The 16,217-nt window shown below is 42.2% G+C and overlaps 1 protein-coding gene across 3 annotated transcripts in view; it reads right to left on the bottom strand.

Annotated features, from left to right (window-relative positions):
- Nucleotides 1-782: 782 nt before the first annotated feature.
- DDHD1 (DDHD domain containing 1) overlaps nt 783-16,217 on the bottom strand; it is a 64,718-nt gene continuing 49,283 nt past the window's right edge. Inside the window, exons 8-13 of one of the 3 annotated variants that reach the window (XM_054828277.1) lie at nt 14,632-14,894; nt 12,382-12,457; nt 7,248-7,397; nt 5,710-5,962; nt 4,247-4,429; nt 785-1,873 (exon numbers count right to left, since the gene is read on the bottom strand). In XM_054828277.1, coding sequence (XP_054684252.1) covers nt 1,692-1,873; nt 4,247-4,429; nt 5,710-5,962; nt 7,248-7,397; nt 12,382-12,457; nt 14,632-14,894 — 1,107 coding nt within the window. In that variant the 3' untranslated portion in view covers nt 785-1,691. Of the gene's footprint in view, nt 1,874-4,246; nt 4,430-5,709; nt 5,963-7,247; nt 7,398-12,381; nt 12,458-14,631; nt 14,895-16,217 lie in introns of all 3 variants that reach the window. The other 2 variants (XM_054828278.1, XM_054828279.1) reach the window with 2 other exon arrangements.

The raw sequence follows: 16,217 nt of genomic DNA, 5'->3' as shown, positions 1-16,217 counted from the left end.
TCCCTTTCCTTTTCTTCTTTGCATTGTTTTTTCCTCCCCCTTTCATAATTATTCCTAAATCCGTAACCCCAACGTACAGGCCTAGCTCCCAAGTCCCTCCCCATTGCACCATGGAAACAAGCAACAGCCCGAGCAATATTATTTGGGAGAATAATATTCCCTCTCTCCCCCTCCCCGGAATTTCAGAAAGGGACATCTGGGTGGTTTCCACATCTCCGAGCTGCTGGCTGAGGCTGTCTGCTGGTTTGGGCTGATGTTGCCACATCTGTTTACACTGAGAACGCTGCTATTCACCAACACCGCAGCCTGATTATTTTTCTTCTTTTAAACTAAAGTTTAAGATTCTGCAGTTTCTACATATGCCATGCAGATCATAAATACCTCTGCCAGAGGCAGCTCAGAGGCCATATATCTGACACTTCTGCTCCAGAGCCTTCCCCCTTGTTTTAAAATCTCAGCAGTGACCTTTGAGCGTTTCATTTGGAGATGATTTCCTTTCATCACACCACTTCTCCCTCGACTTCTCCTGAATTAGTTTCAGATACAAACCTAATCTAAGCTCTGGTATTCTCAGGCCTCACCAAGTTTATTTTACGCCGCTCGCTTTCCTCTTGATAAGATCCTTGTGCAGAAACACAGACATACGTTTTTATACAAACACACGCACGTATACGTTGAATAATGGTAAGAAAAGACAGCTGGATCCTCTGCAAACCAAGTCCAGCGTGAGGTCAAAACCTTCACGTGCCTGAGAAACGCTTGGGACCTAAAAAGCAGAGGCAGTTACTTACCTTTGGGAAGAACGTGACCGATGTCATTTGTGTGAAACCACAAATATTTATTTTTAATGAAAAAATACTTAAAGTGTGCCACAGTGTCCATATATTCATTCGAATAGTAGTACAAAGATATGTATTTCTGAGAAAAAGTCTTAACACTGTAGAAAATAAATGTGGTTCTTAAATTATGCCAAAAGAAACCAGTAAAAAAGTAATGTTTTATACACTGGAATAAAATGAAACAATTAGAGATAATAATAAATTATAATTACAGTATTTCAAATATTTGCTTCATGCTTTTTTCAGCATTAGTTTCTAAATGTGTCACGTATAATACGCCCTCAGAAGCCAGCAGTCAGAATGGTCTTTCAATGGTACTGTGGATAACAGGATGTGGAGCTGAATAAAGTCCTAGAAAAATGACACCACCGTTTGTTATTTACTGATACGTAAAACATCAGAACATGGCAGTTTTAGGTTTGTAGCTAACATATAGTTTTGTTAATGGAAATTGATTTAGTTGTTGGTTGGTTTTTTTTTTTTTAAATCAACTAATCTCTTATAATTTAATGAACTAAACAGCAATTATGGTCATTAACAAGTATGTCACCCAAGCAGACCGCACAACCGTGCTTACGGGATGCTACACGTTGTATTGGCTTTTTATACAGTCAAAGTTAGCAAGAATTTGGAATCATTTCAGGTCTAATTAAGCACTGCAAAATGTTTAAAACTATAAAGTGCTTTCAAATACAAATTAGTTTCGCTCTTTAGAAATAGGAAAAAAATCCAAACATGCACTTAAACCTGAAACCTCCATGCCATATATACTGCAGTTCAACAGTAAAACATCAGTTTTGTGCCATGTTTTAAAATTTCCTTTCCCATCCCGCTCCATCCCCAGTCAAAAATTCAAATAGCGTCTAAATTGGATTTGTCGGGATCTTCTTGGTCGTGTTTGTACATGAAGGTTAGAAGGAAAAGAGCAATATCCAGAGATGACCAGTAGGCAGTGTGCGATGTGACCGCGGACCAGTATCTGCTCTCCACGAGACCTTCCCTGAGCTCAAAATCAATCCTGTGCTCCAGTTCCACTAGAAATGGAACAAGAAACGAGAACGTTATTAGATGACACTGGCATGTTTTTCCATCAGCTTTGGGTTCTGATTCTCCGTGCTGTATATAAAATGCACATAATAACTCTCTGTTTCACCTAAGTCAACTGTGATTTTTAATAATATGTACATACATTTTTATGCACATGCATTTAGCACAAACCTGACCGAAGAGTCAGGTTTTTTCAAAAAAACCCCAACTAAACCTGGGAAAAAACAGCTTGGGAAAAGCTGGCAATTTTTTAAGCCACTGTTTTGCTTATAATAACTAGATAGATATGTTTATTTATGCTCCTTATGATAACTACACAGAAGTATCCAGTAGGAATGGATACACAGAGGCCCCATTAGGAAACGTTGACTTTCAGAAGGTGGATGCTCAGAACTTTCTGAAATAAATGGACTTCCCGCATCTTTAGTGGCTATACAAGGCGACTACACCCAATATTATAAGCCCTTTCTGAAAACCAGCCGTCCCTACACAACGCTAGCCCTTTTCATTTCCAGATATATATTTCCAAATATATTTCAGCAGCTATCCTTTCATTTCAATGGTGGGTTTGATTAATACCACATTCAAAGCAATTTTCACTGCATGTTTCGCTGGGCCAATGGCTAACCTATTGTTAAGGCACTTCAGCGGTCAGAAAATCTCTACGAGGAGCAATAGAATAAAAAGGACAAAACTAAAAGCCTGTTTAGCTACAAAAGCCAAAACCCCATATTGAGTAAAAAATGCAGCCATTTATCAAAGCCAGTCTCAAGGAATTTTAATTCTTGGCTCAAAGAGCGGATAAAGGGAGCATCGCTGCCTCCGCCGGCATGGCACAGTGGCGCTCGGGGGACGACACGCCTTCTTCGTGTTTTCGCAGGAGCGTTGTGCCGCTTTGCAAACGCAGCAAGGAGAGGGACTCAGAGCCTTCGAATACCAGGAGACGACCGCAGTCATTTCCACTAAGACGCGTATATTCAGAAAACTGGTCGCTCTGCAGGAAGGACGTCCCGAACGGCTCCGTCTCCCTCTGACGAGAGGCCGTTACAGGAGCTTGGGAGGCAGCCAAAACCCCACCACAAGCCGAGCGGCCGCCCTCTCAGAAGCAAATACTTTGGCAGCAGATTGCATCATTCAGCTTGCAGCCTCGCTGGCCTCTGCTCCACGTTCTCCTTCTATGGAGCAGGGACGGGCTTTCAGCAGAGAGGGATGCGGGAACTGTGCAGAAGGCCCTTGACGTGCCAGCCTGCCCCGAAAGGACCTCAGCAGCAGCTCCACGATATTTGCTGTCACACCATTCTATTTTCCTCAAGTATAAAACAAAGTGTGTGTCCTCAAATACTTACTCAGGTTATCTGTTGAAATTAGCAGTGATGAACGGACAGCAACGTATCATGTGAACACCATCATAAGATACAACATACTTGTGACTCCTCAGATTGCAAAAACCCCCGCCTTGCAACAGTGCCAATGAGAAGTATAGAAATAAAATCAAGTATGAATTTCTGTAAAGGAAGTACCTATGCTTTTCCAAAAACCAGCTGCTCAAATTGCACTTTCTGTTCTGGGCAGTTCAGATGAGGACAAAGGCAGCTTCTGTTTCCAGTTGTACATGCCTTTAAATCCAGATTGCTTCAGAATTGCAAATGTATGGGGAAGTTTAAATAAATCCATTTTATGATAAATGGTAAGTGGGATTCTCTGCAGCAATTATATTGCTTTTCCTAGTGGGAGTCTAGAAACTACTGATCTCAGCAGAGAAAAACTCATACTTGCAGATATGTATAAGTGGTGTACGTGTATGTACAAACACAAGAAAGCTGGAGAGGGGCTGGTGACAAGGGCAGGGAGTGACAGGCCAAGGGGAATGGCCTGAAGCTGCAGGAGGGGAGATGGAGATGAGATGTGAGGCAGAAATCCTTCCCTGTGAGGGTGCTGAGGCCCTGGCACAGGGTGCCCAGAGAAGCTGTGGCTGCCCCTGGCTCCCTGGCAGTGTTCAAGGCCAGGTTGGATGGGGCTTTGGGCAACCTGGGCTGGTGGAGGGGGTCCCTGCCCGTGGCAGGGGGCTGGAACTAGATGGGCTTTGAGGTCCCTTCCAACCCAAACCATTCTGGGATTCTGTGATATACAGATAAACCTCCTTTAAAAAAACAAGGATAAAAGGGAGAACAAAGAGTCAGTCCTTGGACAGGCTTAGGAGATTCAAAAAGCAGAAATGAATTCAATATTTATCATTTTAGAGCAAACCAACAAAATAGTGGCATATGTTGTTACAGCATTTCCAGCCTCCCACCACACACAGATGCAGCCCACTAAAGGTCTTGTTCCCGCTGGGTTTGTAAGGTGGACTCGTCACTAACCTGTGGGTTCGAGAAAGCCCGAGCTGCTGTGTGGGAAAGGCGGCGTCCCAACAGTTGTGGCCTTCTTGTCCTCCCCCTCGGCTCCATCTTTTCCCGTCTCAAGTGTCTGTGGGGTGGTTGTACTAGATCGACCAAATCTTGAAAAAAGCATCCCGCCGAGGCCCTTCCCAATACTCGCAGCTCCTGCGTTCAGCACAGAGGGGGAAGAAAAAAAAAAGCCAAGCACAAGGGCAGCTAAATTAAACTGCAAATTAAAGTCACTGTAGCACCCATCAATTAGCGTTGAGTGACAGATGAAGGAAAACACTATTCATGCTTTTCTAGGGTGGGAACAGCTTATCTGACTTAAGTGTACACTGTTTATCGTGAGACTAATCTAGCGTACAAGCAAAGGCTATAATTTGGAAACTGTAGTTAGGGGAACAGAAATACACAAGAAGACTTCTGCAGCAAGAAATCTGGTGCTTTTAAGGATATGTTGTAACTTCTCTTTCATAAAAAGTCTAAGACAAAAATGCTTTATAACAATGTTAGTACCTTCCGCACATAAGAATCCCATCAAGACATTTAAGACGCTCCTCCCATTAAGGGTCCTTATGTTGCCATAACCCTTACAGACCTTTCAAAACACTATATTATCCTTTAAAAGGACTATTTTGGTTGCTTAGAAAGAGGGGTGTAAAAGTTAAGAACAGATCTGTGATGTTTTCTCCCGACTTTGCTGCCACCTTATGGACGTGACATTAAAGTTACTATAGTAACACAGCAAAAAGCAACCCTGCCTTGAAATACCGCATCTTTCTACTTAAGGACTAAACTGCTTTTAGATACTTATTTGATTGGGAAGATTCCTGGCACTAGGTCACATTAGGCTTCTTCCAAATCCCACGTAGAGAGCTAAAGAAAAGCCTTGAGTCAACAAAAACTGCAAGTGTACGCTCAAATATAAGCTCCAGTGAAAATGAATTTAAGCTCACTTAAACCAGGGCTTATTTTGAGTCAGAAAGCCAGAAGCAGACAGACTTCATATTAAACCAGCCTGAATTTCCTATTGTAAAATCAAGAATTAAATGGAACTGTAATAGCTTTCATAGAGTGATTTTTCTCCTGTTTGCCAATACCAGAAAATGTAATCACAAAAACAAGCTTTAATTTTTTTCTTTTTTTCCATGAAGTACAGCGGAAACTATTAAATCCCCAGGATGTTACTTCAATAAGGCAGCAACAGCATAAACTCCCTGACCCGCATCCTCTCCCCGCAAGCCTTGACTCCCGTGTACGTAAACTGTCTTTTCTTCAAAGGAAATGTTAGTTGGGATTAAAATAAGCCATATGCCTATACAGAACAAACTTAAACAGCCGGGAATAGCTTGCTTACGGTTGCACCTCAGTGAAGCTCTACAATAAGGTTCTATATAAAAAAATAATAATAATAATAAAAAGAGGACATAAAGAACAATTACCTAATATACTCGCTTTGCCTATGTTTGTTATGGACTCGCCGTAGTGGCGTCGAACCATGACTGGAGAAGTAGTTGGGCTCGGTACAGTTGAAACGCTTTCGCTATCAGTAACTGAGGTAGGTTCTTTTGTTGGGTTGAGAAAACTTGGCTTCATATGCTCGTAAGGTAGAGGGTTTGCAGTGTTGTACCAGTGGATCTGGACAGGCGAAATGTTGCTGTAGTGTTTCAGAATTAAAGGTTCTAATCTATAGGCCTGCAGGAATAAGTTAGAAAAGAAAATCTTTTGTCAAGACTGAAAAGTCACATTCCCGTCCCATACAGAGTCCTCTCCAACCTCAAATCCAAAATATCTGTAAGGAGTGAAGCCGAGAAAGCGACAAAATGGTGGCGTTATGTTCTGGTTCACTTTTATTTTCACAGCCTGGAAGATGTATTAGCTGCCCAGTTGCTTGTGCACCCACATTTGCACATTTCTCTGCAACACTCCTACTACGTGTTGCTGTTACCAACACACAACTTACTGTTACCAGATTTTGTTATTATGCATTGACAGAGCAAACTTTATATACAGTTAAGCTGATTCTGCACAACACAACAGAGAGGGAGGCGCTGGCTATGCAAACATTTTGTTTAATGACTCTTTGTTGATCCCTGTGCAAATCATGAATTGGCGTGCTTATTAAAAAAAAAAAGGATTTCTATTGATTCTTTATTTTTCTTTGTTTACTTATATGTAGAAAAGCATTCTGCATTTCTTTATCTTACAACTAAGTCAAGTTACTATTTGCAGAGTGGGACCACAGATTGCAGCCTGACCAATCCTCCTAGATGCCCCAGGAAAATTCTGGTTTTAGAGTAGCTGGAGCTGAACAAGACCTTGAAATACCCCAAATTACTATTCTACAATAAGCATGTAATCTCAGTTCAAGTTTGCATCAAAGAAGTTGCCAAGGTGATATGGATCAAAGGCCCTTTGATCTCAGCAAGCACTGGCTGCCTGTGGAAGAGTATAAGGACCGGGCAAAGCTATTCCAATACTGCCCTCCCCAGTACTATCCCACCCTCTAACAATCTCTTACTCTGGACCCCTTGGGTAAAAAAACAACCCAGAGGTTTTGTTTTTCTACAGTATCTTGTAAAGTGCTTGTGAAGCCTTTTTTAACAGCAGTAGTATCTTTGGATAGGTGATGGTTAATGGAAGGCAGTACGGTAAACCCAAGTTGGAACTTGACTGAGAAGGATTATTTCTTCTGTCTTTGCAAAAAACAAACAAACAAACAAAAAAGCAGCGTAATCTTGAATCTTACGCTTTTTAGTATGAAAAGAGAAGCAAAGTATATGGTATTTAAGGCAATTATTTATAGAAACTGTTATTCTACAGTTACAAAACCCAAGACATTGTACAATAATCATCAACAAATAGTCCTGTGCTGGAATATACTTGCGTTGATTCACATGCTTTGAAGATCACACATTATCACACAGCTGATGCTTAAAAATAGTCAAGGTAAAAGCTTGCAACTGCAATTAAAACTCACCACTGGATCTGTTGGATGAAAAATATTTAGTAAGCGGTTACAAATTGTTCTGGGCAGAATATGATCTTGACTACCGCTGTTTCCCGGACGGATGCCACGCAATGCCAAAAACACTGCTAAAGGAGATCCCATACAGAAGAAATTCTCAACCTAAGGAGAGATTTCATCCACGTTAATAAGGATGGAAATAATGCTTTCTAACATGGCTGGATTTGATTTCTCTCTCTCAACTGATTTATCAGTTTCAGCTGAGGGACTCACAGTATTAGTAAGTCAAAACAGGGAAGACCACTATAACGTACATACAATAACATGAAGGTTAAGCTTCCCTTTACCCTTTGCTGTGAGAAGTAGTAACATGCTGTGATGCTACATAGTTGGAAAACTGAAAAACAAGTCAGATATTTGAACTGAAGGAGGTCTACCAACACTGGAAAGGCTGGATTAAGAAGAATTTAGAAGACACTAAGGAAATGTGAAGAATTTCACAAGATTGAAACCCAATTTCTCATGAAACTTCCCAAAGCTTACCACAGGTCCTTAATCTTACCCTCACCAAGTATTCCACGATTCGTTTTGCTACACACACCCATTGACGAATTAGAAATGCAAGCTACATTGAGTATTAGACAACCTAGAGAATATTTACAGTAGTCACCCCCACATACAGGCTGGTGTTACGTATGACCTCTTAAAAACCCCCAGTGTTACGTGAATGGAATGGTGCTTGTCAGAAGTGCCACCAACGTCACACATGAGGAACCGCTACCCAGGAACAGGTACAGCACACTGAGCGACTCTGCCAGCTACTCTCACGTCCAAAGCTAGCGTGACTTTGCTCTTAAAGGACTGCCGCTGACACCGAGAGGCAATTGAGTAAACCTGAGCTGCAGCTGGTAACCCATCTGGCAAAGGTCACTGAGCATGCATCAGTGCTAACGACGTTTGGTCGCTACCAACCCGGGCTGGGATTCAACAGAAACCTAGAGGTGAATGGCTCCATACCCATTACCAATCCTCAGACAGTGTCTCCTAGGAACATCAAATGTAAAACTCTAGAGCCAAAAATATTTTCATAAGTCAAAATGACTTTTTAACCTTTAAAATATTTATTTATATGAAAAATTAATTTTACCATTATCAGAACTTCACTGCAACTTTCCCAATAGTAGTGCCCAGTTTGCAGGGCACTACAACCGAGCAACTCCTAGCGTGCTGCTACTTAACCAGCAAGAGAAATCGCTGTGTTCTTGCTAAGTGCACGTGGAGGGCGCTTGGATTCCCATGTGCCTTCCCTGTATGTCAGCGCATGGAGCGAGGGTGTAGAAATAATGGTCTGTTTCATCTATTGGATTCCAGCACTGCACAAAACATTCCTCCTCCTCTGACTTGGCACTGGTACCCCACCTCTTCCTTTCAAAAGGATGTGCAAGTCCCAATTCAATGGGGAGAAAAAAAAATCTAGGTCTTCAAAGCTATTCAATGTCATATGCTGCAAAGCACCGCTCTGCCATCTATATTGTCACTCTGGTGCAAAGCTGCTCTCCTTTCTTATCATCAAGCTTTACACAAACCCTTACATTTTTTCAGTTTGGACAAAAAGCATTCTCATCTTCAAATACAATAGAAGCAGATATTCACAGTGCAACCCTTTAAACTGAATAAGCACCCTTTAACCCTGTCCATCCGATATTCCGGTATCGAGCGCCTGGATTACACAACTACAGTCTTTCTGCTTCAGAAAAAAATCACAAAGTGACTGCCAGCTTACACTTGCTAGCAGATGCTTAAAAGAGGTCTTCGTGATTTCACCTTAGGCAAGTAACAGACTAGGCAAAAATCTCAAAAGGTAAATAGTTTCAGTGGTTACAGGGTGCACGGCTTTCGTTCCATCATTTCTATTGATAAATACAAGATTAACGGTGTCCACAGACAGATGTTTTCTTCCTGGAGGACACTGTTTTTCACTATGTATTTTCTTACAGGCGCAAGCCTTTCAACATGGTCTTCCAGCTCTGGAAAAGCTTCCAAAGACAAATTACCAATTGGTGGGTACCCTAACGGGCAGCACCACGCCAATACCAAAGCAGTGAACGCTAAAAATCAGAAGTCTTCCAAACATAAATTGCAGCACCGTTGCAAAGCGGCTGGAGACTGCCATGCTGTGAAACCTACTGGGAACAGAGGACTAAAATCATTCTAGAAAACATTTATTAATTTGGGTGTTTCTCCTAAAAGCAGGAGTGGGGCACTTCACAGATACTCCCGGACGTGTTTAATGACAGAGAAGAAATGTTTAGAACATGACCTTTCAAGACAGCACTTTTCTCCTGGTTATGATTCATAAACAGAAGACTCTAACAAATTTATTTGTATTTTAAGCAGAAGCTGACCCAAATAGTCATCCATTCAACTTAAGACTGCAGCATTTTCAGAATTAAAAAAAAAAGCTGGATGAGCCGACAGAAGTGAGGCAGCTCTTTTGTGCGCAGGTAAGCGTGGGGGACAAACGAACATGTTTGGTGGTGACGTTAAAACAGAAGACACGGAAGGTGATTGTGATTTATGTTCCTGTGCTGCCTTTCAGCCTGGAAGATCCCAAACATCCTCCCAGAGTGCAGAAATACCGACCTCTAGAGCAGCCTCTACCTGTTCCCGCACCCAGGAACTTCTGCAGCCTCAGCAGACAAAGGGAACAGAAACTTCTACTGGTATTACAGGGGGATTTAACTGGGCACTTGTGCGTTGGACTACTATGGGACATTTCTGCCGTCAGTTTAAAGGCTTCCTCCTCTCAGATAAGGCTGCATGTCAGCAGCTCATTAAGCTCTCATAGTTCTTCTACATGTGGTAAATCACTAATGTCTTATAAATAATTTGTGATAGTTGTTATGAACACGGACATTGCTGTCAGAAACCACAAGGTCAAGTACAAGCTGGAGCTTCTTCCAGATGAGTTTCTGTAATCCTGGGTGAATGAGAAGTGCTAAGGAATCCTGAGACACTTTGGGCCAACACAGTGACAAGCCCAGATTTAAATGAATTTCTATCTCAGTGCTAGGGAGTAACTGAGGTCCATCCTGCCCTCCTCTTCCCTGCGGTGACTGGAAACCGTCCTACAACACAGTTATTTTCATGCACCACAAAGTCATAAAAAGGCAGGTATCGCACCACTCCCCATGTTTTCATCTTCTTCAGCCCTGTTCGCCTTTGACTCCGATTCCTGTTACATAGCTGGCGGGGAGAAGGCTGCGCTTCTAAGCTTCACATTTACAATGGGGTGTAGGCTTTGCTTTTAACCCACGCAGATCCTAATGATTTAGCAGTTTATTCGATTGTGCCATCTGAGGAGAAGTAGAGGAGAGAGCACCATAAAGATACCTCACCCTCAAGTTCTCATTTGGGTGGTTTGTCCAATACATTCTTACAGTACAAGACGCTCCATATCTTCAAGTTTGGTTTTTTTTTTTAATCCCCAAAGGGTCAGTTAAACACAGATCATTTCATCTAAAAATAAATACCAGCCAAGTTAGCTGCTGTATTTATTCTTACACTTGTATTTGCCAAAAGCTACCTTTGTGCTCACTCAACTAAATCTGCTTAACGTAGGACTACTGACTTTCTCTCATCCTGGGAAGCTTAATTTGTTTCAGTCCATAAAAGAGGCAACACATCGACGGCGGCTAACCTTTTTCATTACAGCTGTACATGCCCATTTCGTCATGTAATCCAGCCTAAAGAGATCAGTGACCAAAGACTCTAGTCTCCTGCGTCGCACAGAACAAAATAATTTGTGGATCAAGCACTTGTAGTTAATAACAACTCGTGATCCAACCAGAGCTCTGGTCTGCCATGAAGAGCCAAGGTGCTGTTAGTTGGTACCTACAAAGCAGTTAGTTCTCTTTTAACGAGGTAGTCACCCTCAGTAAGCTGGACTGGCGTGCTGATGACCTTTCAATGACATCCTGCTGAAATCCTCCCTTGACAGAAGCACTTTGCCATCGTGTTCATGGAAAGCCTCTCTCTTCCCCTGGGGCTCTGTCTCAGGCACGGTACTCAATGGAGTCACCAGCATAAAGCTTCGCAGGGAAAAAACCATCTTCCTTTCAGTAAGGGTAAGAAAAAGGATGTACTGCAATGGAAAATTACCTAGGAGTAATTGGGATTGATGCAGTCCTCTTTTCTTCCCCCTTTCTCTCCCCCTCCTTCCCTGCTCCCTCTAAAAAGCATCTGTTCAAAAAAATCTTCAGTTGAAACACAACTGAGTGAAGAATAATCTTTCACAGAGCTGGAGGAGTAGCAGCCTGACTCCAGCTTCCTTGATGGTAGACATAATAGCACGATACATGCTTTTAAGCAGTGATGAAAAGGAGAAGGCTATGACAAATTGAATTATGGTTAGTTTCCTCTTTTTTTATGGCTCAAGATTGACCTTGGCTTCTAGGAGTCCTTCTGAGTTAAGACGGAAAGAAAAATGGCAAGTTGAGAAACAATAATCTATCTTCTTCTCATCTATCATGTCATATTTTTACGGTTTAATATTTCAGGATATAGTCAAGCAACTAGAAAGTGTTGCACATCCCACCAAGAAGCTAGAAAATGCCTTTTCCCAATGATATGAAAACACAGCAATTTATACAGCTGATTAGCAAGCCATCTATTTCACGACACTAAAAGTAACTTATGCTAACTGTCAAACCAGTGTAATTTGGAAGGAAAATCCGCTGCTGGAGGAAATTCAATGAGATTTGCTCAGAGATGTGACATGTTAATAGTAGTCCCCAAGGAAAATGGATTAGCCAACAAAGTAGCAATGGAATTGTTTAAGATACATGATTAATGTAATTTGCCAAATGGCTTTTACCTTCCCACAGAGTTGTACATGTGTGTGTAATATATTAGCAATCTATATACAGGCTTATATATTTACAGATAAACATATATATTTGTAATAAATAGTAATATATGAATACAGTAACATCTTTACATACACATAGACACACTATACCCAATACATGAAAATTACTCTACCAACATCATGCCTAGGGACATGGAAAACAAAGAATAACTCATATTGCAGATGTATTTCTACAGCAAGTAGAACATTCAGTAAAAGCCTCTCGAACATACATACCTTAAATTTTAAGACAGGTGGTTTTGATATGGTGGATGCCTTTAACCCATGTAACCTCTCTTCTATCTCTCTCAACCTAGAAAATAGAGATCGTTCTGAGATCCAATAAAAAAACGTAGCCTTAACCTCTCTGATCCAAACAGGCATTCCTGTGGGGTCCAACAGTTTTGGCTGCTGGGAAGAGAGAGTGATGGCGTCAGTATTTCTTGGAGGCAGTCCAATTGATTAAGAATCAATATATGTGAAATCCTGTTTCTCTGACCAGAGAAGGAATCAATCAGGGCATGACGTTTTCCTTGTTCATCACCCCAAGCATCTGCCCACCCTCCTTCCTTGAATAGGTAACTCACCTCCTGTTTCCTTGGTGTTTTAGCAACCAAATCGCCTGTTTTGATTTAAAAAAAAAAAAACAAAAACCACAACAAAGCCACGGGGAAACTCCAGGGCCCAAGCATTATGGAGTTCTGTATTGTTGTGGAGTATCTGGAGGACAGTGTCCCACCCTTTCAATTATCGTTGAAAAAGGTTCACCTGTTTTTCTAGTTAGCCTGAATTAAAAAAAAAAAAAGTAGCTACAATATAAAGCACCTCATATGGACTGGTAAACTAGAGCATTATGCCCTCTTCAGAGCAGGAAAACACCATCTTCTCAAGTTCCACGAAAGCATTATGGAAACAAATCCGTTAAACTTAACCTCTGCCATCCTGGTTAGAAAGAAGCAAGTCTGGAGCTGAAACTTCCCAAAGAGCAGTACTTTCAAAAAGGTTTGTATGCTTCAGTGAGCACAATTCAGTCTTAAAAAAGAAGGCATGCCGAATTCCTGCCTCTTGAGAACTGTTGTGGAAGGGTACCAATACACAACCTCACATGCTGCATGTACGCTGTTCCACAGCACAGAATATTTATACATGTTAGAACACACCCTACACAGGCATAAGCATTTCCAGAAACCCACTATGTGTTTGCCGTCCTTAAAACACTAGAAATCCCGAAGTTATAGGATGTCAGTAGTATATTTTCTATTATTTCAGACTGAATTGCACTAAGATGGCTCACCAAATGGAGAGCCACTCTATCTATACAGAAGTGCCAGTGTCAAATGATACTTGGATTACTGTGGATGCAATCTGAGGCACTTCAGAGGATGCCTAAGGAGCTGGAGCGTGAAAATGGTAGTTTTTCCTCGATCATATGCTAGTGATGTGCCTGAAGGGTCATCTTACCCCTGAGCAACTTCATTCAGTCTCTTACTTCCCTTCTCTCAGAAAGGCTGCGCTTTGTCCAGCTTTGCAGCTGATAGAGATGTCCTGTACCAATCCCTAATTACACGTCCTGATTTCAAGCGCTGCAGGAGATCTGATGCTATATTAATGCTTCCAAAGTACCGCCAACGCTAAGACAGGTTTCAAGAAGGAACCAAAAAAGAACTGTGATCATGATTTATCCTCACCTTCCACTGGAAAGACTGAAGCTCAAGCTACTATTATTAAGATTCTCTATCTACGGGTGTCTCATAGCACCTTGATATCCAGGTTAGAACAGAGAAGTCATCTTAATACTGTGGAGACATCATGATGCTCTGCAAGGTCCCCTAACACTGAGAATCTCTACCAACACTTGCCAGGCACTGAAGCTGAGATCCTGTTTGTCACAGTGGGCAGTGCTGCTTCACACTCCAAACAGCACGAACATTTCTAGATGACAGCAGGAAGAAGCTGGTAAATGATCCGCAGCAGAGTAGTAACCCCATAAACCCAATCACAGCAATTACAACATTAGTATCCAGCTGGTGGAGCTCAATTTCCAAGCTGAGCCTGGGAGAAAACTTCTTATTTTCCTCTAGAAACCTGGGAATTTCATTGCTCAGGTTCTGCTCAGTATTACAGCTCACTGCCCACCTGCAAGCTACTTTGTTGTGTTTCTCCTCAAGTATTCTGGAGGCCCAACGGCCTGACCTTCTCCTTTGTTCCTGGCTATGATCTGCTCCCAGTGCACGTGGTCAGTGAGCAGTAGTAGCTACTTGTTTGGTTCTGGTACAGCCCGTAGGATGTGGTTTCAGAGCTCCTATGAGCAGTGCCAGCTCCCTGTGCCTGCTCAGTCCTGTGTTTAGCATTTACCACTGCCATTCGTCACGAGCAGAAGAACGTCAGCCACAAAAGATAACAGCCATGGTTGGTTCTGGAAACACTCAAAGGGCATCATCTACGGATGTGGTTTTCTCCATTAACAATCAGAAGTGGATGCATTACCGTTGTTTAGTTAGGTAAAGTTCTTCTAGTAAATGTTGCTCCTCATAGCTCATCCACCGGTCTTCAAGCTCCTCCTCCTCCTTCTGCAGCAACTGTTCATAAAGCCTGACCGGGTTCCAGCCAGTCATGATGTCGTAGGTGATGACGCAGCCCAGCGAGTGGGACACAATCGAGACTTTCCCTCCTTTCTCCTCAAACTCTGGATTCCGGGAGCAGAAAAGTGTGTATAGCCGGTTCAGCTCCTGCTGCAGCCCTTTGACCAGCTGTTTCCAAGAAGGTAAAGAAAGAAAGTTTAGTATCAACATTTTATCACTCCTGTTCACATATGTTCATGTACTACACTGACCAGGTTCTCGAGCATGATGGTCTGCTTGCTTAGGCTGGGAAGATAAGCAAAATCTTATGGTCAGCAGCACTGACTCCAGTGGTCCATCTCTCCCCTCTAGACCCAGCAGCAACCACCACACTGGACACATGGTGACCCCAGAACTGCTACACCACATAGCCCAAGGCATTTAATTGAAATAAACCCTTAAAGAAATGACAGCTGTGCTTGAAGTACTTAACAGCATCCTCTGAGGTGAGCGATAGCAAGGCACTCGGTTTTCACTAGCGATCCATCAGCACAACAGCGACTATTACCACAGCTGCGTTTCCCTTCTGGCTCATTTCTCCCCCCGGTTTCTCTACCTTTTCACAGCACTGCTTGTTTCTCCTGTGCCAGAGGTTCAGCTCCTTTTTTAGCCCAAAGGAGGCTGGAAAGAGCCTGAGCCACACACGATCTAGAATCAACTCACATCTCTGCCACAAGCCTGGCACATAACCCCAGACAAGTTATATCCTCTCCTCTCCATTTATCAAATTGAAGCAACAGCATTCCTACCTCATTGCAGGGGACTGGGAAGATAAATCCACTCAAATGGATATGCTCAGATACTACAGTGACAGTCTAAATGGGTTCTGGGAAAACATCTGCAAATTGCTTTTGGGTCTTCGTAAAGCACACTTGAACTCGTCAAGTCTTTCATTATTCTGCTCACTGCTTGGCTACAAGGAGATGCAGCTTTCTACTTCCCCTCCTACCATACCACACCTATTGTAATTTTTTCCAAAGGAATCTGAATGAAACGATGCCTCTAAAGAATAAAAAGCCTCATCTCAGGCAAAGGGAAGATAGAGGAGGAGAAAAAGCACCTATGAGACAGGCAGAGCCAGAACAGTTGATATAAACAATGCTAAGAAAAACAGTTTTCTGGGTAAGGGTTTCTGGGAGGGTTTTAGGGGGAAAAAACAGGAATGCAACACAGTTCTCAGACACCATAGGCTAATCCTATAGTACTACTGCAATAAACAGATATTGGTCCTATGTTAATCGAATCTCTGAGAGGCTTACCTGCTTCAAATCCTACACTAGGGTACATATGCATAAAAACGTTAAGATTCACAGAAAGTGTTTTTAGAGAGAAACGTTGAAAGCCATGAGATTTAGGAACTAGCTAATACAAAAAAAAAGCAGCTTTGCTTGTGAAACTCAGCAACCTAACGGAGCAATGCTTCCAGGCTATGGCATAGAGGAGGACAAACAA

Source organism: Grus americana, chromosome 5, assembly GCF_028858705.1.
Source record: "Grus americana isolate bGruAme1 chromosome 5, bGruAme1.mat, whole genome shotgun sequence".
NCBI lineage: Eukaryota > Metazoa > Chordata > Aves > Gruiformes > Gruidae > Grus > Grus americana.
This window is presented reverse-complemented; position numbering and strand designations above follow the sequence as displayed.